General features: G+C 44.0%; 1 protein-coding gene across 1 annotated transcript in view; it reads left to right on the top strand.

The window, feature by feature from the left end:
* LOC136524346 (uncharacterized) overlaps positions 1 to 22,310 on the top strand; it is a 36,161-nt gene extending 13,851 nt beyond the window's left edge. Inside the window, exon 3 of the mRNA XM_066517753.1 lies at positions 22,077 to 22,310. Coding sequence (XP_066373850.1) covers positions 22,077 to 22,310 — 234 coding nt within the window. The remainder of the gene's footprint in view (positions 1 to 22,076) is intronic.
* Positions 22,311 to 22,815: the final 505 nt, after the last annotated feature.

Consider the following 22,815-nt stretch of genomic DNA (forward strand, 5'->3'; position numbering starts at 1 on the left):
GCATGGTCATTCCTTACGTCTCATCTGATGCTTTTGTTGGAGATGATCATTAGCTAGCACTGTATTTGAACTCTGTGTGAGTGTGTGTGATTTTGAACAAATGGCTTCCGCTACTTCTATTTGAACTCGTTTTGTAATAGCTATGTTTAAACTCTGATGTATCTAAGATGCGAACTTTTATGTAATATGTGATGGCGACCACTAAACTTATTACGATCTTGGCTGGTATGTGAGATGGTTTGAAATCCTTCATGATTTCACGGACTACCGGGTTATACAGGCTTAAGTTTGCTAAATCGTCTGCTCTGACGGATGATTTTCTTACTTAATTTCGTATAATTGGTCGGTTCTGTTATAGCTGGTATCAGAGCATGGTTTAGCGTGTTACTGTTCACAAGTGTATTTAAAACAAAAAGGCATTTGAAAAACATGATTTCCAAACTAAAAAGTGTGCCAGTGGTCATATCCTTTATGCCCAGTTAAGGACTCTAGGTGGCTTAATTAAGTACTGACTTGGGGTTCTTGCATCATATTTCTTTTTCGTTGCTCATACGGCGTGCTATTATATGAGTGCCACTTGTTTGAGTGGTAGTGTATGGATCATTTGCCTCTACGCCTCGGTAAGTGTGAGTTGTGAGAGCATGATCGGATACACCGTCGATCTAGGGTGAATGCTTATATGATGCTGGAGTAATTACATGTTCTACGCATGTTTTACAAAGGTTTCTCATGTGTGGGTATTCCGTCTATTGAGGCGATGCCGCCAATAGGACGATGGTTTGGATAGTTACTACTGTTGTACATGTATCTGGGGATTCGTGTAGAGCGTGTAGATAAAATTTACTGCTTTTATGCATTCATTGGGAATTGGGCTGAAATGAATCTTCTGCAGGTACATAACAACGTTATCGTGTAGAACGTATTAGATACGGATTTGAGAGATCGTTTGCATGCCATCGAATTAGTCGCTAGAAATTATTTATTTCATAAGTTTGTGAGAACGTACGGCACGTACATACATCATATTACTTGTGCATTTCATTCATGTCATGCATTCCTCCCCTTATAAATTGATTATCTCATTTTGATAAAAGTTGTATCACCTAAATTATGTTCCCACGGAGTAATAAAAGAAATTTTGCTACAGATGGCCCGCACGAAGTAGACCGCCTATAAGTCCACCGGAGGAAGAGCACCTCGACGTCAGTTGGCCCTGAGGGAGCACCGCACCACGGACACCTTCTTGAGCGAGTTTGGCATGCCAACCTTGCTTCGGAGAGTGCTCCATGATGTGGGGTACCTAGAGGGTCAAGAGCCGGTGTACTCTTGGAATGCGAGCCAGTTAGCAGAGGATGGACTTGCAGTGGTAGAGATCACAGTTCCTGCTCTTGGTGATGCTCTAGAATGGGATGGTTGGCACTTGGAGTTTGAGGGTCGCACTCCTTTTGAGGGTGCAGAGGGAGCAGCTTTCCATGTCATCAGGGATATCATGAGTAGATTTCCCAGTGAGCTTGCAGCAGCTCTAGCTGGCACCTTTCATAGGGATGAATTGGATGAAGGATTGGGGAGCAGTTATAGATACAGGAAGTCGGGTACTTACCCTTAAGGATCCCCTGGGTGAGGGTACTTTCCAAGTACCATTGCCTCGGAGAACAGACCTTATAAGTGTGACATGTGCTACTGAAGTTATTCCTATTCATCAGATTCCGGTAGTGTGTGAGTTTCTGGATGTATTCCCGGATGAGCTACCTGGTCTTTCGCCAGATAGGGATATTGAGTTTGGAATTGAGTTACTCCCCAAAACAGCTCCGATTTCAAGGAGACCCTATCGGATGCCTCCGGATGAATTAGTTGAGCTGAAGAAGCAACTAGAAGAGTTATCAAAAAAGGGGTTTATCCGGCCAAGCAAGTCTGAATGGGGATGTCCCGCCTTGTTTGTGAAGAAGAAGAAAGAGGGCACATTGAGAATGTGCGTGGATTACAGGCCACTTAATGCTGTAACCATCAAGAATAAGTATCCCTTGCCTCATATTGATATTCTGTTTGACCAGTTAGCTAAGGCTAAGGTGTTCTCAAAGATAGATTTGAGATCCGGTTATCATCAGATGAAGATTAGGCCATAAGATATACCAAAAACCGCATTTTCCACCAGATACGGGTTGTATGAGTATCTTGTCATGTCCTTTGGCTTGACAAATGCTCCTGCATATTTTATGTTTTTGATGAATACAGTTTTCATGCCAGAATTGGATAAGTTCGTGGTTGTGTTCATTGATGACATTCTGGTGTACTCTGAGAACGAGAAGGATCATGAAGAGCATCTGAGAATTATCTTGACCAGACTTAGAGATCATAAGCTATATGCTAAGTTTAGCAAATGCGAATTCTAGTTGAAGAAAGTTCCTTTCCTTGGTCACATTATGTTAGAAAATGGAGTTTCAGTCGATCCAAGTAAGGTGCAAGAGGTTATGGATTGGAAGGCACCGACCACAGTTCCTGAGGTTAGAAGTTTCTTAGGATTAGCCGGTTACTATCGTCGTTTTATACCGGACTTCTCGAAGATTGCCAAGCCAATGACAAGTCTGCTACAAAAAGATCATAAGTTCATGTGGATAGAGGAGTGTGAAGCAGTTTTCCACACCTTGCGAAAACTGTTGACCACTGCTCCTGTTCTCGCACAACTGGACATTGAGAAACCATTTGATGTGTTTTGCGACGCATCGAAAACTGGATTGGGCTGTGTTCTTATACAAGAAGGAAGAGTCATTGCTTATGCCTTACGTCAATTGAGAAAGCACGAGGTCAACTATCCGACACATGATCTTGAACTTGCTATAGTTGTGCATGCCCTAAAAATTTGGAGACATTATCTACTTGGTAATGTGTGCAATATTTTCACAGATCACAAGAGTCTCAAGTACATCTTTACCCAACCAGAGCTGAACATGAGACAGCGAAGGTGGTTAGAATTGATCAAAGATTACAACTTGAATGTGCAGTACCATCCTTGAAAGGCCAATGTAGTGGCAGATGCTTTGAGTAGAAAGTCACATTGTTTGAATGTGCAGCCATTACTTGAAGATGGGTTCGATCTGATGCATCCTACTATGTTACATAGTATTTAGATTAGTTGCTCTTTAGAGAGTAATATAATAGAAGGCCAGAAAATAGACAAGGGAATATTCCATATCAAAGAGAAATTAAAAGAAAAGCCGTCTAAATACTTTAAAGTGGATGAACAGGGCGTGTTGTGGTTTGATGATCGTCTTGTGGTTTCCAAGGATCGAGAGCTTAGGAATAAACTCATGGATGAAGCTCACCTTTCTAAGCTATCTATCCATCTGAGAAGTAGTAAGATGTATCAAGAACTAAGACCTCGTTATTGGTGGACCAAGATGAAGAAAGAAGTTACAGCATATGTTGCCATATGTGTTACATGTTGTAGAATGAAAGCTATTCATATGAAACCTGTCGGTTTGTTGCAACCTTTGTCCATACCTAGTTGGAAGTGGGATGATATAAGTATGGATTTTATCTCAGGTTTGCCCACTACTCAAAAGGGACATGATTCGATTTGGGTGATTGTGGATCGTCTTACCAAGACCGCTCATTTCTTACCTGTCAAGACAACTTATCGACCACCTTAATATGCCGAGAAGTATATTGCAGAAATTGTGAGGTTGCATGGTATACCAAAGACTATAGTATCCGATATGGGGGCACAGTTCACGGCTCACTTTTGGGAACATTTACACAAAGGCTTGGGAACTAGTTTGATTCGTAGTACCGCTTATCATCCTCAGACAGATGGTCAGACTGAACGAGTTAATGCTGTTCTAGAGGATATGTTAAGAGCCTATGTGTTGTCTTCTAGGGGTTCATGGGAGTCATGGTTACCATTAGCTGAGTTTGCTTACAATACTAGTTATCAAGAAAGCATCAAGATAGCTCCATTCGAAGCTTTGTATGGCAGAAAATGTAGAACACCACTAAATTGGGTCGAGCCAGGAGAAAGAAGGTATTATGGCATTGACTTTATAGAAGAGGCCGAGAAGAAAGTTCATATTATCTAGCAAAATATGAAGGCGGCAAAATCACGTCAGAAAAGTTATGCAGACAGAAGAAGGAGACCCCTTGTGTTTGAAGTTGGTGACTATGTTTATCTGAAGGTCACGCCAATGAAGAAGAAACGGTTTGGAGTTCGAAGAAAGCTTGCCGCTAGATTCGTAGGACCATACAAGATCTTGGAAAGAAGAGGTCTAGTAGCTTATAAGTTAGAGTTACCTGAGACAATGAGTACCGTCTTCCCAGTTTTCCATGTATCGCAACTCAAGAAGTGTTTGCATGTTCCGGAGGAAAGAATAGAACTTCGGGGCATCAAACTCAAATCAGATTTGGTGTATCGTGAGCAACCAGTCCATGTGCTAGAAACTAAAGAACATGCTACTCGGAATAGTGTGGTAAAAACATACAAAATACAGTGGAATCATCATGATGAGGGAGATGCAACTTGGGAAACGGGAGAATATCTACAAAAAGCTTATGAAGATTTTTATAACAAATGGTTCGTAACCCAAATCTCGGGACGAGATTTTTATAAGGGGGGAGGGCTGTAACACCTTGGTGTTAAGCATGCACTAACATTCCATCCCATGAGCATAATCATCATCACCTCATGCATAAGCATCATTCACGCATTTCATTTCAAAAGAAATGAAGTATCATTTCATGTGGTGCTTAAGTTGATTGAAATTCATTCATGTTTCAAACAATGTGAAATGCCATGCTCATGTTTGGATGCCATGATTCTTGTTTTGATCACTAAGATAGCTTATAAATGTTTAGGATACAAATTGGAGCCAAGTTCATATTCAAAGTTTTGCCAAATTATGCTTTTAAAATAATTCTTAAAAATTAGGGTTTTGGGATTTAAATTACTTTAAATCTATAGTTCAAAATCTATATGGAATTTGACTTTGGTCATAAAAGCAAAGTTGTAGAGAATAAATTTTTCAGCAACTTTTATTTTTGGACCAAAGTTTGAAACTGCATCGAAATTACTCAAAATTGGCATTGAATGAAATCAAAATAGAAAATAATTTGGAAATCACACTTTTCACTTTACTGGGCTGCCGCCTCGCTTTCGGCCTAGCCGCTCAGGCCGGCCTGGCCTGCCTCCACGCCGCTCCCCTGCCCCCGCGTGCCGCGCCCGTCCGTGTCAGAGCACGCCAGCCGTGTGGCCGCCATGCGCCGGCGAAGCACAACGCCCGGCAACACCGGCCTGCCGTCCCGACCAGGCTGCGCTGCCTTCAAGGCTCGGCCGACCGCACCCGGGCACCGCACTCACCCCTCCTTTTTCGCTCCCTCCTCCGCCAACGCAAGCAGCAGCCGTAGCAGCGCTCGCTCCTCCGCGTGCCATCGCCGGCGTAGCCGTTCCGGCCATGCCTAACCACCGGAGCCCGCTACGTCTTCACCACGCCTTCGCCCCGGTCTCACGCAGCTCGTGCTCGTCTCCGTTCGATGTGGTAAGGCTCGAGCTGGCCACTATTGCTCGCCGGAGCACGGCCGAGCTCACCAGAGAGCTCCGCTTCCGTGGAAATCCCCTCTCCACTCCACCTCTCGCCTTCCTTTCTCGCGCGTTAGCACCACCGTGCCCTCGCGAACCTCGTGCGTGCCTCCCTGTGCCTTGCCGTGGCCAGGAAGTGTCCGCACGCTGGCATGCCACGCTGCCGCTCTGCCATTGCTATCGGCGAGCCTCGCTCCGGTGAACCGCCCCTCCATATTCACCTCTATCCGACACGGTTTGACGTGGGGAGCACGTTGGTGCCCTCCGTTTCGCTGGGAACCTCGCCGTCGGCGAGAGCCGGCCGGTCAACGACGGCCCTGCCTCGGCTCCGGCTGACGCGTGGGTCCGGCTTGACCATGGGTCCCGTGTGGCAGCCCCTCTGGGTGTACTGTACCGGGTGCATCTAGCAGTTTTGAACATGGATTTTTGAAAGTATTTAAGAATGATTTTCAGATTTCTATTTAAATGTTTGGGAATTTATAACTTGCTCAAAATGGCTCTAAATTTGTTGAAACAAATTTTTGTTGTGTTCCTTGTCACCAAATCTACATGATAAAAATATTGCATGTCATTTTTGAGATACTTTGATGAAGAGCTTTATTTAATTCTTGATATTGCTGATATCTTGTAAAATGTTTAGTAAATCCAATATGTATCAGAAAAATATGACTCCAAGTTTGTTACTCTTCTTGTGTAATGTACTTTCTAGGAAAAATATATGCCATGCATGTCCTGTAGAAAAATTATGAGATGTAGTTCAAGTGCCTTTAATGGCTGATTTTTGTTATTTTTGCTAGAGAGCAAAATTTGTATAAAACATGCATGTGATAATTTTTGTGCAATGATTATTTACTGTATAGAACATAGGAAAAATATTACATCTGTTGTTTAACACTTTTCATAACACAAAGTATTTTCATGTTCATAATTATGCCATAGCTTGTCATTTTTGTGTAGGCTACTCCACTTATTCAAATGTCATAAAAATCTAATGGTAGACTACTTAGGGTAGTACTGTGCTATGGTAATTTTCTAAGATTTTTTCTAAGCTATAAAAATAGATGTTCCTATTCAAACCTATTATTAATTAGGGTTTAATCAAATGTTGCTTTGTGCATGATTAAGGAATTAGTGAAGCTTTGGTGTATCTTTGAAGCATTTAATGAGATGTGTTGACTTAGCATATTAGTAATAGAAGAGAATGCAGTAGATGACATGTGCTTGTAGTACATGTTCTTGGATGATGTTGACTACCTTGTATTCAAGCATATCCATTGTGTTCATTTCATCCGATGCACCTTTTGCATAAGCACTTACGCACCTGCATCATATAGGATCACAAACCGAGAGCCCAGTTGTCATACCCGAGGAGCCCGAGGAGCAGCTCGAGGTGCAGCCGTAGGAAGTGACCGAAGCAGACGAGGAGGACGTTGAGGAACTTCTGAGTGCCCCGATCACCGCCCGAGCTCCTTTGAGAGAGGCAAGCCCCGGAGCATTTTTCTCCCCGGTTTGTAATTATTAATTAAACGCTTTACTTTAATTGATGCATTACGTTCAGGAGTTGTTTGCAACCGTTGCTGTATTATACCTTGTTTACCTTTGTTATACTATATCCTTGTTACCCTAGTATCCACAGTCGAGTCAATGCTTAGCTGGCTTAGACCGGTAGAAGTCGGGTAATTTCCTGTCACTTACGAGCTATAGGTGGTTACCTGGATCTGCTTGGATAACTATGTAGTCATGGTATAACTAAGTGTTAATTTGAAGTTGAGACCGGACGGAGACTTATAGAGTTTTGGACTGTAGTGCTTTCCGTCTGTATCGATTAAGGACCGACCGTTGTTGGGCCTCAGGTCATGTTGAACGCATGCCTTACATTTAGCTGGCTGAATAAAGTACCTTTCGACCGCGAAGCTGGGAGATTATTCGGGCTGAGTAGATTGCCCGCAGCGCACTGTACCGGAGCAGGTGTGGTAGGACACGGGGGCGCGATGATAAGACCAAAGGGCAGTCGGTCGGCCCTCGGGTACATGTGGTTCCTGGCAAACTTGAGATTTTCCTAGATAGTTGACTCAGTGACCGATACCTCACTTTAGCAGGTGAGTGAGGTTTGTGTAAGGAATAAATCACCAGCTGGTTAGGAATCGATTCGAATCGCCATCGCTCCTGGATAGTGAGCACTTGACTTGAGTGACTTCATCGTAGTAATGTTGATGGAACACTTGGACAGTTATAATGAATATGACATTATGGAAGTTGTTAATGATCATTGGTTATCATTATTTGCTTAATCACATGCTTGCTCTAGCATAGGTGCAAATGTAGTCGACATGTTAATAATAATTAACTTGACACTAATGCTTTTGGAAAGGTTCTTGAAATACTAAAAATGCCTCTTTTTGCAAATGAGTCAGCTACCCTACTATAAAGCCCTTCATAATCCTTGGTGTCACTTTATTTTCGGTTATGTCGGGTAAGTCCAGCTGAGTACCTTCTCGTACTCAGGGTTTTATTCCCACTTGTTACAGATGGGCAGATGTATTACGGCTACTGTATCAACTGCCTTTATCCTGTGATGGGTGATGCTTAGGACCATGGGCATGGTCATTCCTTACGTCTCGTTTGATGCTTTTGTTGGAGATGATCATTAGCTGGCACTGTATTTGAACTCCGTGTGAGTGTGTGTGGTTTTGAACAAATGGCTTCCGCTACTTCTATTTGAACTCATTTTGTAATAACTATGTTTAAACTCTGATGTATCTGAGATGCGAACTTTTATGTAATATGTGATGGTGACCGCTAAACTTATTAGGATAGATAGCCGTACTATTAAGTGTCTTGATCACTAAAACAAAATGGCTCCTACATTTTATACCTTTGCCTTGAGCCTTTTGTTTTTCTCTTTCTTCTTTTCCAAGTTTAAGCATTTGACCATCACCATGCCATCACCATTGCTTCATCACTTGGAGTAGTGCTACCTATCTCATAATCATCTTGATAAACTAGGTTAGCACTTAGGGTTTCATCAATTAACCAAAACCAAACTAGAGCTTTCACTGACGTGTGGGCTTGGCGAGTGATGCCAATTAGCCGTCGAACCACCAAGTGAGCAGTCGACATAATGGGGACATAGCGTGTTGGCAAGCACATGAACCTCGGGAGAAAATCACCGTGTCAACCCTGTTCTTCCTGTTGGTTTGCCATCTCCTTAAACAAGCTTATGATTACTTTTATATATATTGTTCTTGTGTAGTTGCTCTTATAATTAGTTAGCTTGTGTAGCTCACTAGTTACTTTCTTGCTTGTGTAGCATAGAAGTAGCTCCCTTACGTGGCCAATTTAGTTTGTGTAACCTTGTTAGTCGCTTTGCTTAGTTTATGTAGCTAAGTATTTGTGCTCTCTATTTTGGCATTGGTTGCCTTGTTATTGAGCATTGCTAGTGAGCTTAGTTGGCTTTGTGCTTTTGCTTACTAGCATGTGTAGTAGCTCCCTCATTGCTTGAAATACTAGTGGCATAGGTTTGTGTGACCTTGCTCCTAGAATTGGTTAGGTGTGCTCTAGTTAGCCCGGCACCTTTATTGCTTAATTAGGATCTTTGCAAGGTGCTAGAGAACATAGTTAGAGGGGTGTAGTCTTGGCTAGACCGATAGTTTTAATTCCGCACTTGTTTCGGTTAGCCGACGCGACTAAGCATTAGTAATGACTATTCACCCCCCCTCTAGTCGTCATCTTGACCCTACAAGTGGTATCGGAGCTAGGTCTCTCCCATTTGTGGTCTTTACCGACCCGAGAGGATGGCGAGCTTTGGGCTAGAAGTTGTTTGTGACTCACACATTTTTATGGCACACACTATGCACGGTAGAAACGTCATATGCTTGATCATTTTTGTGAATTGGGTCCCAAGGCATGGTAGATCATTGTTGTTGGTTTTTCTCATGATGCTTTGGATAAGGACAACCTAAACCAAGCACAAGAGGATTGCTTATAACTTGATCATCGTGCTCTTTATTATCTAACATGTGCTTTACATGATGATGTTTTTAGACGTGTGTGGGACTTGGAAAGTGCTCATGATCTGTGGATGGCACTCCAAGCCTTCTACGATGACTCCTCCATAAGTGATGATGGTAAATTCAAGAAGGAGGATGATCACAAGGTGGAGGCACATGAGTGTGTTGAGCATAAACATAATTTGGTGATTGTGGAAGATTGCTCCACCTCATGGTCAAGTGATGATGATGATGATCGATCCACTATAAGTTCACTTGACAAGGTTGATGATGATGCCACAAGTGTTGCACATAAAGATTCTACCTCAAGCACACTTGGTGGTGATCTTGACGATGTTGGTTCATGCTCAAGCCATGATGATGATGCTACTACAAGCTTTCCGACTACACCACATTGTTTCATGTCACAAGATGGCAGCAAGGTATCAAATGCTAATCTGGTTAATCATGTTGATTCATATGATGAGCTTGTTAGTAGACTTGCTAGCATAACCATGTCTTTAGAAAATGAGAAAGCTAAAACATTGAAATTAGAAAATGAAAACTCATTTCTAAAGAACTCTTGTGAAGAACATAAGAAATTACTATATGCTTTTAAATCTTCACATGATGAGCTAAAATTAAATCATGAGACACTTCTTGCATCTCATGATGAATTATTAGAATGACATGCTTCTCTCATTAAAATGTTTACAAAGAAACTTAAAAATAATGAGAGCTCATCACATGGACCAAATGATAAATCATAAATTGTTGCTAACCCTTGTGATGTTGGCAAGAAGCATGTATCCACCTCTTGTGATGATTTATTAGATATGCCATGCTCTTCACATATATATGCTTGTTCTACTTCTATGTCTTGTGAAACTAACCTTTTGAAGGAGAACAATGAGCTCAATGAACAAGTGAAAAAATTGAGCAACAAGCTAGAGAGGTGCTACAACTCAAAAGTTACCTTTGAGCACATGTTGAAGACTCAAAGAAACTATGTTGATAAGTGTGGCCTTGGCTTCAAGAAGAAGATGACAAAGGGCGAAATAAAGAGAGAAATAAAGATAAAGAAGATACAACAAAGAAAGCTCTCTCATACCATGTGCTACCGGTGTCATGAAGCGGGACACCTTGCAAATGGTTGACCTAACATTGAGAAGCTCAAGAAGATAAAAGAAGAAGAGAGGCTTAAGCATGTGAAGTGCTTCAAGTGCCACACTTGGGGTCACCTTACCTCAATGTGTCCAACCAAGCAATTGATGAAGCAACTAGAAGAGCCTCAACCAAAGCCACAAGTTGAGCAAGAGAAGACACTCCAAGAGCAAATCAAGATCAACCATGAAGATGGTGGTGATTTGATGATAAAGAAGAAGAAAACTAGAAGGGGTGGAAAAGCGAGAGAAAGAGCATTGCGTCCAAGGATGAATCAAGATGCAAAGCAAATGAGCAAGAACAAATAAGAGAAAATAGAGAAGATTGCTCACAGGAGATGCCATAGTTGTGACACATTGGGCCACCAAGCTTCAGGTTGTCTAAACAAGCTTGAGAAGAAGGCTCAAGCAAACAAGGAGAGGCAAGGCAATGAAAAGCACAACATGAGCAAGGAAGAAAAGGCTCAAGCAAAGACAAAGTGCTACTCATGTCGGGAAAGGGGACACATGGCACATTCTTGTCCCCTAGGTAACACTCCGCTTGTACCCAAGGCACAAGCAAAGAGCAAGGCAATGAGAAGCCCTGCTTGTAGCCAAGGCACAAGCAAGACCAACCTATCACCCTCATGTCTTGGGTGTCTAGGTCCCCATCCAAACTAGGACTCCAAGCCCCCGCCCCTGAGTCCCAGACTTTGTGCGGTGCAAGGACCTTCTAACCCAAAAACCACCCTGACAGTCGGTTCGGAAAGAGTTGGATCCACGACAAGAGAGCAACAAGTCTTCCAATCGTCCATACCCAAGTATGTGCTCGGGATAATAAGTCTGTGACTTGCCTAGAGCCTTATGCAATGTCCGATCCTTAATCGACATAGACAGGGAACACAGTGTAACCAAGCCATGCCCACGTCCACGGCGACACAACCTCTTACACCCACCAATACCCAAACCATATCCCTGCCCGGTCACCATTTATCATTTCCACCATTTATATTTTCCAAGTGATAATAATATGACAATATATTTCCCTATATCTCACGAGTGACAGGTAATCACTCGACTTATACCGGAGGCCTATAGCATAGCATTCTACACGATCCTGTCATACTAGTAAGACTCATAGGATAAAGATATATATGCAAGTGGGTTTCAACCAACTCCTTAAAACTTAAAGCACAAATATAATTTAAACTGCAGAAAAGTAGGGGTTATGCACCGGGGCTTGCCTGGGTAAGATATATATTAAAAGTTAGTATCTGCATCTTCAGATCATCCACCATCATCTGAATAGAAAGCCCATTGCATCATCTCCTGGAGAGAATACCATTACCCATCTTTGGATTCCCAATCAACCTTAAATTGATCTGTTGCTCCATCATCGTACCTATATGATATGCATTGATGCAAATGCGTAGATGTAAATAATCAACGACAACCGAAATGCTTAGAAACCTGATCACGCCTCACAAGCTAACGAGCTCGCTCTAACGACGTCTGTACTTAGGCTACATATCCATGTTGGCGAATAAGGCGTTATTTCCCAACGAATGTTTTAGTTATATAACCCAAGTTGTTTCTTTATTTCATTCTATCGATTTAATCATTATTCAAAATAGGGCATCACTATCTATCTAGCAAACTAATTATTCTAGAGCTACAAAAATTACAGTGTGTACCTAATATTGCTAGGATCCTACTGTAAAAATTTCAAATCCAACACTATTACCAATTTATCACAACAATTCCTATAAGTTTATATTTGTACAATATTAAGTACCTTAAATTAATTATATAGCTTTCAAGAATATTATCAAACTATATGAACAAAATAGACTAATAGGTAGATCATGATTTTAGGAGACTAACAAAATTGGTTTTACAATTTTAGATTCCTATACCATTTTATATTGATTTTACAAGTTAAACTAGAAACCTATTTTTGAAAAGCATTTTGAAAATGGAAAGGGCCGGCAGCCACTAACTGGACCATCAGCGCGGCACAGCCCACAGGGGCGCACGGCCTAGCGCACAGTGCGGCACCAGGCCGGCCCAAGCGACATAGGCGGCGGCCCAACGGGGCAAATGGCCTAGGCGCGACGGCAGTCTAGCAGCGCGGCGCGCGCGGCCCAGCGACGCAAGGCCGACTGTGGCCCACACGGCCAAGGCCCAGAGGTGTGCGCCACTTATGCAGAAAAGACCCCACAGTTTTATAGTCCAGAATACACTATTCATGTGAGTCACGTATTTTACACCTAGGACCCTATACAAAATTACTACTTGGATTCTTACCCTTCTCTTTCTTCCCAACTGCAGAGCACGGAGCAGAGGAAACAATCCGCTGGCCCACGCGGTGGCTCGTTGATGACGGAGGTGAAGCGGGGTGGCGCGGGGAGCTACATGGACGACGGCTAGACTTAGGCCTGGCCATGGCGCGGACCGAGGTAGGGCAGCGATGGGCGGCCATGGCGCACCCGAGGGTGGCGCGGCACGGCGAACGGCATGGGCGGATCAGGCATGGCGCACCCGGCAGCGTGGAGTTGAGACCATCGAGGAGGATGCAGCGACGCTACAGGCATGGGCGGTGACAGCCTTGGAGCAATAGGTCCAACATGGTCCGTGAGCCTGTGGGTGGGCACGAAAGGAGCACTCACATGAGGCAAGGAGACGGCACGTCCACCGCGGCGGCACCGGTGCTACACGCGGAGGAGCACGGCACGGGGCAACGCCATGGGCTACGACACGGAGGTAGAGCTGCTGACCCCATGACGGTGTCATGGTGCTACAGAGTCGGAGACCAACCGCAACCATGGAGGCACGCGTGCGCTCATGCGGGGGAGGGCCGACACCGGTGGGCGTGAGGCGCGGTGCAGCAGCGCATGACCACGACGACTACTCACCCGAGAGAGGGGGAGCGAATGGAGGCAAGGAAGAATAGGAGCCACACGTGGACTCAGTGCGCCTACACATGTGGTGAGCAGGGCACGCTCATGGGGATGGGCCAGCACCGGTAGGGTGAGGCGGCTCGACGCATAGTGGAGCTACGAAGGCAAGCAGCTGCAGCAAGCCGGCAGGGAAAGCGACGCTGTAGGACGGCTCCACGGCTCCGGTGGCCTAGCGCGCCCATGGGCGGGGAGGAAGAGGAGGACGTCGGCACAGAGTGCTTGCGCATGCTCGTGAGGGTGGAAAGGGATGGCTACGGTGGACTAGAGCTGGGACGCCCTTCGACAGCAGAGAAGAAAAGGAAGGAAGAGGCAACGCGAGGGAGGCAACGTCGTATGCGAACACAGTGCAGCGCAGAGATAAAGCCGAGACAGACAAAGACAAGCCGAGGTAGGCAAACAGAGGTAGCAGAGGGAGCATGTCAAGGTTACTAGTTCGACAGGACAACAGAGGCAGAGTGGCAAGGCGTAGTGTGGCCGTCAGCTGCGCGCCTGCGCGCACAGAACGTGAAAAGACTTGGCGAGGGCAGGGACAGAACCATGTGCACCTATTTCAGACACCCAGCATTGTGGATTAGTTTAGATGCAGTTGGATGGGAGGCTTTGCAATGCAGAGAAAAGCAGAGCCACGGCGAGAATGAGACGGTGAATAATTGCCATGCAACGAGTACGCTGTATGCAAGGAAAAATAAACGAAGCTGCTGCGCTCTCTCTCTCGTTAGTTCATGCTTATCAAAATAAACTCGTGAGTATATATATATATCGTTCTATTTATTTATGAATTTTATTTTATTTATAAAAGTTGTTTTTCATGCTTAATCAAACAGAACAAACCGTTCACTAGCATCGTCGTTCGATATTCCTAAATATCGTTACGCACTGAGTAATTTAACTTGGGCGTTTATTTGAGTCTCCAAAACTAAGTCACCCGGGATTCGCTTATCGCATCAAGTACATTTTAAATCAAAAATTTGAAGAAACTCGTTTAAAAAATTTTACTCAGGCCTAATTCACGGTGCTAAACGAGCTTGTAACACCAGATGTGTCACAACCAACCCCCTTAAAAAGAATCTCATCCCAAGATTCGAAGCAAGAACCAGAAGAGGGGAAACATGATTATATTTCGTAGATCAGGGATTACACGAAAAATTACACGACTTCGAATACTAAACCACACGGGGATCTAGGGATACATGGTTAAGAGCAACCTAGTACAACTGAGACTTAATCCAGAAGTCGAGATAGACAAGAGTAATGGAGAAACAACAAGATAATGAGTATCCAAAATATGGCGTAGGTCCAACATTTCCAAAAACAGTCGACTAATAAGTCAAACATCGTGACTCAAAGGTAGACTTGAACTTCTTTGATGAAACCAGATCCTTTCTTCTCAAATTACATCATCACCTCAGACTGACGAACCTAGCTTCATGATGGTGATTGGATTTTGCAGCTCTACTCTGAATGGTAGGGGAATGGGAATGAAGAAGAAGAGCAAGGGCCAAGGGTATTTTATAGTGGCGAATGGAGGTGGGGTGCAACACGCTGGTAGCAGATGTGGTGGGGATGGGATACACAAACCGTTCATACTATGAGGATAAACATGGCCATGGTGCGCTCCCTGCATAAGCGAGCGGATGGGAAACAAAGGAGAGGAGATAAGAGGGTGCGCTCGATGAGGGAGGCATGTGGGCGGTCATGTCACCAAAAGAAGAAAGAAAGGAGAGGGAAGGGGGGAGGGTCCAGTACGAGGGACGAGGCATGAGAGTCGAGAGCCGACCGGATGCTAGGAAAAGGAGAAACGCACAGTGCATAAAGACGGTGAGTGCGGCACGATGCCGCGGCCATGCGAGAACGGGGAGCTAAGGTGTAACACCTCGGTGTTAAGCATGCATTAACATTCCATCTCATGAGCATAATCATCATTTCATTATGCATAAGCAGCATCTATGCATTCCATTCTAAAGAAAGGAAGTGTCATTTCATGTGGTGCTGAAATTAAATTGAAATTCATCATGTTTAGACTATTTGAAATGCCATGCTCATGTTTGGGTGATATGATTTCTTGGTTTGATCACTAAGATAGCTTATAAATATTTAGGATACAATTTGGAGCAAAGTTTATATTTAAATTTTTGCAAAAAAAATTCTTTTAAAAATAATCTTCCAAAATAGGGTTTTGAAATTTAATTGACTTTAATTTTATAATTCAAAATTTAGCAAGAATTTGACTTTGGTCATTAAAGCAAAGTTGTAGAGTACATTTTTTTGAGCAACTTCTATTTTGGGTCCAACTTTTGAAACTGCTTTGAAAAAGTTCAAAAATTCATTTGAATGAATCTGGGGGAGAAAAGAAATTGAAAAAATCATTTTCACCTTGAATGGGCCGCCGCCTCCTTTTCGGCCTAGCCGCACAGGCCGGTCCGGCCTGCCTCCGCACCGTGCCTCCCATTCGCCGTGCCCATGCCCTGACCGGCGCCAGAGCGTGCACGCCGTGTGGCGGCCATGCACCGGCGAGCTCGCCACGCGGCACCACCGGCCTGCCCCGTCCCGACCGTCCCCACGCTGCCTTCAAGGCTCGGCCAGCCGCACCCTGGCGCCGCACTCCACCTCCACTTTGCCCTCTCTTCTGCCAGCGCAAGCAGCAACCGCAGCATGCTCGCTCCACCACACGCCATCACCAGAGTAGCCGTCCCGACCACGCCTGACCACTGGAGCTCGCTACATCTTCGCCACACCTTCGCCCCGGCATCGCGTAGCTTTTGCTCGTCTCCTTTCGACGTGGTAAGGCTCGAGCCGGCCGCTATTGCTCACCGGAGCACGACCGACCTCACTGGAGCAGCACGGCTCCGTGGACCTCCCCCTTTTCGCTCCCTTTCTCCTTCCAATTTCGCGCGCATTAGCACCGCCTTGCCCTTGCGAACCTCGTGCGCGCCTCCCCGTGCCTTGTTGTGGCCGGGAAGTGCCCGCACGCGGGCATGCCGCGCCGCCGTGTCGCCATGCGCACCGGCGTGCTTGCTTCCAAGCTACTCTAGTGCCCGTTCTTGGCGCATCGGGTCCACCTCGTAGCGGGGAGCCGCTGGTGGTGACCTCACCGCCAGCGAGCTCACCGGCGGCGAAAGCCGGCCGGTCAACGACGACCCCTGCCTCGGCTCCGGCTGACGCGTGGGCCCATCTTGACCGTGGGTCCCGCGTGGCAGCACCTCTGGGTGCACTGCACCGGGTGCACCTAGCAGATTAGGGTTCGGTGGAATTTCAATTTTAAAGAAAAGGATTTCTAAAATGATTTCAAAAATTGATTAAAAAGCTTGTAAAATGTGTATCTCGAGTTATATTGCTCCAAAATTGATGAAACAAATTTTGTTGTGTTCCTTGTCACCAGATCTACATGATAAAAATATTGCATGTCATTTTTTAGATACTTTAATGTAGAGCTTTATTTAATTCTTTATATTGCTGATATCTTGTAAAATGTTTAGTAAATCCTATATGTATCAGAAAAATATGATTCCAATTTGGTTGATCTATTCTTGAGATGTACTTTCTGTGCAAAATATATGCCATGCATGTTCTGTAGAGAAATATTGAGGTGTAGTTCAAGTGCCTTTAATTGATGATTTTTGTTATTTTAATAGAGAGCAAAAATTGTATAAAACATGTGTATGATAATTTTTGTGCAGTGATTGTTTATAGTGTAGAACATAGGAAAAATACCAAATCTGTTGTTTGACACTTTTCATAGTACAAAGTATTTTCATGCTCATCATTATGCCATAGCTTGTCATTTTTGTGTAGGCTATTGTACTTATCCAAATGCCATGAAAATTTTATGGTAGTCTACTTAGAGTAGTACTATTAAGGATGAAAACGGAACGGAAATATCCCGAACCGAACCGCATCGTTTTTTTATATTTAATCCGATCGAATCCGTATTTTCTTGTCCGACTTTATCGTTTTCGCTTTCGCATTTCAGATGTTTCGTATTTCAAATGTAAAAGTAGAAAACGGTTTAGACATTTTTCCGACCGTTTTCTACTTTTCTACTTTTAATTTGAAATATTCCGAATTGAAAATTTGGTTTTAAACCGAATTTGGCCAACTGCACAGGTCATACAGCCCAATTACAGGTTGTTCACCACGCAGCTATGTTCTTTCTACTGGTGGCCAGCTGCCCTCTCTTATAGACGGCGCTCAGCCTCATCTCTCTTCACCTCATGAGATGGTGCTAAATGTCAGGAAACCAGCAGCATCTACACGAAAGCCCACCTGGGCCATAGCCCATCAAGCTCATCGATTTAACCCCCACCTGCAAAGTCAATCATTTGATAGTTTTTGCATCAGCCGAATAAATCTTTGTTACTCAAAAGAAAAATCTGAATAAATCTTTAAAATAAAATATTACATCTATTCTAAAAAGATTAATAAAATTATTCTGACTCAGTTCGAGTTCATGTTTCTATAATATGCACTTGTTAATTATTATATGCACTTGAACTTGATCATGTATGCACTTAGTCATGCACTTGGTCTACGGGTCGGTATTCCGTATTGAGTTTTCGTATACCGACCGTGTTCGATATAATTCCGCTCGAATTGTTTCGTTTTCGAAATTCTCGATATTCCGTAAGTTCGTGTTCGTTTTCGTGTTCGGTTTGTCCGCTTTCGTTTTCGTTTTCGTATTCAAATGTAAAAGTAGAAAACGGTTGAGGAGTTCTCCGTTCGATTCCGTCCGTTTTCATCCTTAAGTACTATGCTACTGTAAATTTCTCAGATTTTTATGAGCACCAAAAATATATTTTGCTGTTGTAGCCCTAGTTTAAAATGAAATAAACTAATCTTCTTTAATGCATGATTAGTTAATAATGTTTGTTTTGGTGTATCTTTGAAGCATCTTAGATTGTTGTGGTGACTTGGCATGTTAGTCCAGTGGTTGTAGTAGTAGTATAGTAGTACATGTTCTTGGATGATGTTGGCTACCTTGTAGAAGAGCTTTACTTCTACTATGTCCCATAAAGTTAAACATGTTCATCTACATTTCATGCATCATGATCATTACATGTCACCTCTCCGATGCACCTATGCATTAGCACTTATACATCTGCATCATACAGGATCGTAGGAGGAGTTGCTAGTAGTAGTTCAGGAAGAGCAGACCGGGACAGATCCACAAGAAGTCGAGGCATAGGAGGTGCTAGAGGAAGAGGAGCAAGGAGAGGACTTGCCTGAGTGCGTGGATCATCAACCTAGTTCGTTCGAATGAGGCAAGCCCCAAAGCATTCTAAGTCTCCTACTTTATAAAAGTAATTCTTTCTATATATATGGGTTTATATATTGTTGCATTAAGTTGTAGGAGTTGATTGAAACCGTTGATGCATTTATTACTATCCTTGCCTACCTTATTACCTTTTTACCCTATTAGGTCGAGATCGAATAACTGCTTAGCCCTGCTTAGACCGATAGCGATCGATGATATCCGGTCACCTACATTTATAGGTGGTTACTAGAAGAATTTAGCTATGGAAAGAATGATATCCTAGAATTAACCATGTGTGATGGATAATTGGAGACCGGATGGAAAAAGTTGGAGGCAACCAGACAGGGTTCTAGGGTGCTGTTAGTTTTCCGTCTATGTCGATTAAGGACCGATCGTTGCTCGTCCCTCTTGTCATGTTGAACGCATGCCTCACATTTAGCTGGCCGAATAAAGTACCTTTCAACCGCGAAGCTAGTGACACTATTCGAGCTGGGATAAACTTGGATTGGCAGACTGGTGCTGAAGGGGGTATGACGGGGACGCGAAGAGTGAGCCCAAGGTGCGTCCTGGTAGTCGGGCAGTCCCTGGGTAGTGCAGTCCCAGACTGTTATCCCGTGGCTACTTGGAAAGTGTCATTGGTGATCTATATCTCACTTGATCGGTGAGTGTGGTTTGTGTGAGGAATAAATCACCAGCTGGTTAGAAATCGATTCGAATCGCCATCGCTCCTGGATAGTGAGCACTTGACTCGAGCTACGGCATCGTAGTAATTATGATGGAACAATGATAGTTATCTGGATGGTAGGGGACATGCTAAATCTAAATTGGTAACTAGATGCTATTGGTTAATCAAGTGATTGTTATAGTACATGTGCTTACATTGATGGATAGGTTATAATAAAGATGATGCAAAGTACTTAAAATGGTTTCTTCATGATAGCTTGTGCTTTTCGCAAACAAGTCAGCTAGCCCACTAAAGAAAGCCTTGCATAATCCTTAGTGTCACTTTATTTTGGTTTTAGACGGGTAAGTATAGCTGAGTACCTTCTCGTACTCAGGGCGTTGTTTCCATTGTTGTTGCAGATGGCCAAATGTACTACGGTTATTGCATTAACTGCCTGTACCCGGCGATGGGTGACAACTAGGACCAAGGGCAATGGTCACTCCGTATCTCTCATCTGATGCTTTTGTTGGAGATGACTACCTACTGGCACTGTATCTGAACCAAAAGTGTGTGTGTGGCTTTAAAACTAATTGCTTCCGCTATTTCAATTGAACTTGGGTTGTAATAACTTTATGTTCTAAACTTTGATGTATCCAACTGTCATGGCGAACTTTATGTAACATGTGATAGGACTTGCTAAACTTGTACGATCTTAGTTTGTATGTCGATTGGTTTGAAATCCGTCGTGGTTTCATGGACTACCGGGTTATACGGGCTTAAGTTTGCTAAATTATCTGCTTCGGCGGAAGATTTTCTTACTTAATCTCATATAATTGGTCGGTTCTGTTACAGCTGGTATCAGAGCAAGGTTTAGCAGGTTACTGTTCATGCATGTATTTAAAACAAAAGGGTTTTGTGTTACAAAACTAATTGCAAACTATAGTATATAGGTGTTTCAACCTCTAATTTAAAACTTAAGAGTGTGCCAGTGGTCATATCCTGTATGCCTAGTTAAGGACTCTAGGTGGCTTATTTAAGTACTGACTTGGGGGTCTTTGCATCATATTTCTATTTCATTGCTCATACGGCATGCTATTGTATGAGTGCCATTCACTTGAGTGGTAATGTATGGATCCATTGCCTCTACGCCTCGGTAAGTGAGAGTTGTGAGAGCATGATCGGATACACTGCCGATCTAGGGAAGTGCTTATATGATGCTGGATTATTTACATGCCATACGCGTGTTTGTATGAAGGTATCCAATGTGTGGGGATTCCGTCCTGTGGTCGCAATGCCGTCGATAGGACGATGGTTCGGGTAGTTGCTACCGTTGTACGCGTATCTGGGGATGCGTGTAGAGCGAGTAGATTACCTTACTGCTTTCGTGCATATTTTCATACTATCAGGGTTTGGGCTGAAGTGGATCTTTTGCAGGTACATAACAGCACTATCATGTAGTACATATTAGCTACGTTTATCAGAGACCGTTGTATGCCACCATCTATGCCGCTAGCAATTGTTATTTTTCCTAAGTTTGTGAGAACGTACGGAACGTGCATGCATCATATTGTTACATATCATTCATGGCATTGTTCCTCCCCTTATAAGTTGATTATCTCATTTTGATAAAAATGACAACTTAACCTTGTTCTCACGTGAGTAATAAAACAAATTTGCTACAGATGGCACGCACAAAGTAGACCACTCGCAAGTCCACCGGAGGCAGAGCTCCCCGCCATCAGCTTGCTCCACGTACCCGTCAGCGCCACACATTTCTTGGATAGTTTGGGATGCCTACACTCTTGTGGAGAGTGCTCGGCTATGTAGGCTATCCTGATGGATTGGAGCCCCGCTACTTATGGACCAATGAGCAGTTGGGGGAAGGTCTCTTGGTTACTGTGGAGGCCGTTGTTCGTCCCCGAGGTGACGGTTCTGAGTGGACTGGTTGGCATTATGAGTCAACTGGCAGGACCGCTAAAGAAGCAGCTGACAGGGCAGCCTTTGGGATACTAAGGGATATCATGGATTGTTTTCCTTAGGAGTTAGCAGCCGCTTTAGTTGGAGTCTTTCTGAGGGGCAACCCCTCCACAGACTCATGGCAACAAGCAAGAGGAAGATCTCCAGAGATTGGTGCAGCAGAAGGACAGAGCAGTGATAACCCTACCATGAGCACCATGTTCGCAGTGATGAAGGCTTTCGATGGAGTAGAAGGTAGCCTGAGACGTGTGTCTGGTGCTCTTGGTCATGCCTGCGATGACCGACGTTAGCTTCAGAGGGATCATGACACCGAGATTGAGAGGCTCAGTGCCGAGATGGCTTAGTTGACTCGTCAAAGGGATCAGGCGACCCAGAGGACTAGAGCCTATGAGGGAGATGTACGTGCACTGAGAGAGCAGGTTGAGCGTCTGACCACCGCCAACAGGAACGCTGAGCGCATGTTGATCCATGTGCTCCACTAGAGGAATGAAGCCTGGTCCGCAGAAGCTGTTCTGAGAGCTCGATAGGTTGAGCTGGAGCAGCAGCTGGCCAACGCAGAAGAGTACAACGACAACCTACATGAGGAGGTTCATCAGCTAAATAACCAGCTCCACCCTTATGTTCCTCCTGGCGCAGTAGAGTTGGATCTAGATGAGGACGAGGATCCCGAAGAGCTTGAGGCACCAACTGATGATGACAACGATGATGTGGATAGTGACAATGTCGACATCTCCGACTTAGACATCGACCACGATGAGTAGGCTAGTAGTTGTTGCGCTAGCTACTAGGGTTTTGTTTGCGATGACCTTTTGCATGGTTGGCATGTCTGGCATGTAATAATGAGTAGAATGACTAAGACCTTGATGTAATGTCGGAAAACTTGGATGTGTTTGTGGCGAAATCTGAACGTCAAAAGTCCAGTGTATGTATGCTGGCAATTTGGTTGTAATGGACGCGATGTGTGCGCTTAAGTAATCTAATTGGTAATGTTGTGTTAATTGGAATGACTTATTGTGCCCCTGTTTTATTGTATGAATTTATTCTCTCCAGTGAATTCAGTACAGCATAATTGTTCATTCACCTGCAATTTCTACAACATCGCCTAATAATTACTGTTGCTGAAATATGCAGATGCCGAACACTCGCCGTACCGTGTATGATGCTACTGAGGTAGGTGGCAGTGCTGCTGGGAATGAGAACCGTGATCCACCACCACCTCCTTCTCCTCCACCGTACACCGCAGAACAGTTCTTCGCACAGTTCCTT

This window comes from Miscanthus floridulus, chromosome 18 (assembly GCF_019320115.1).
Source record: "Miscanthus floridulus cultivar M001 chromosome 18, ASM1932011v1, whole genome shotgun sequence".
NCBI lineage: Eukaryota > Viridiplantae > Streptophyta > Magnoliopsida > Poales > Poaceae > Miscanthus > Miscanthus floridulus.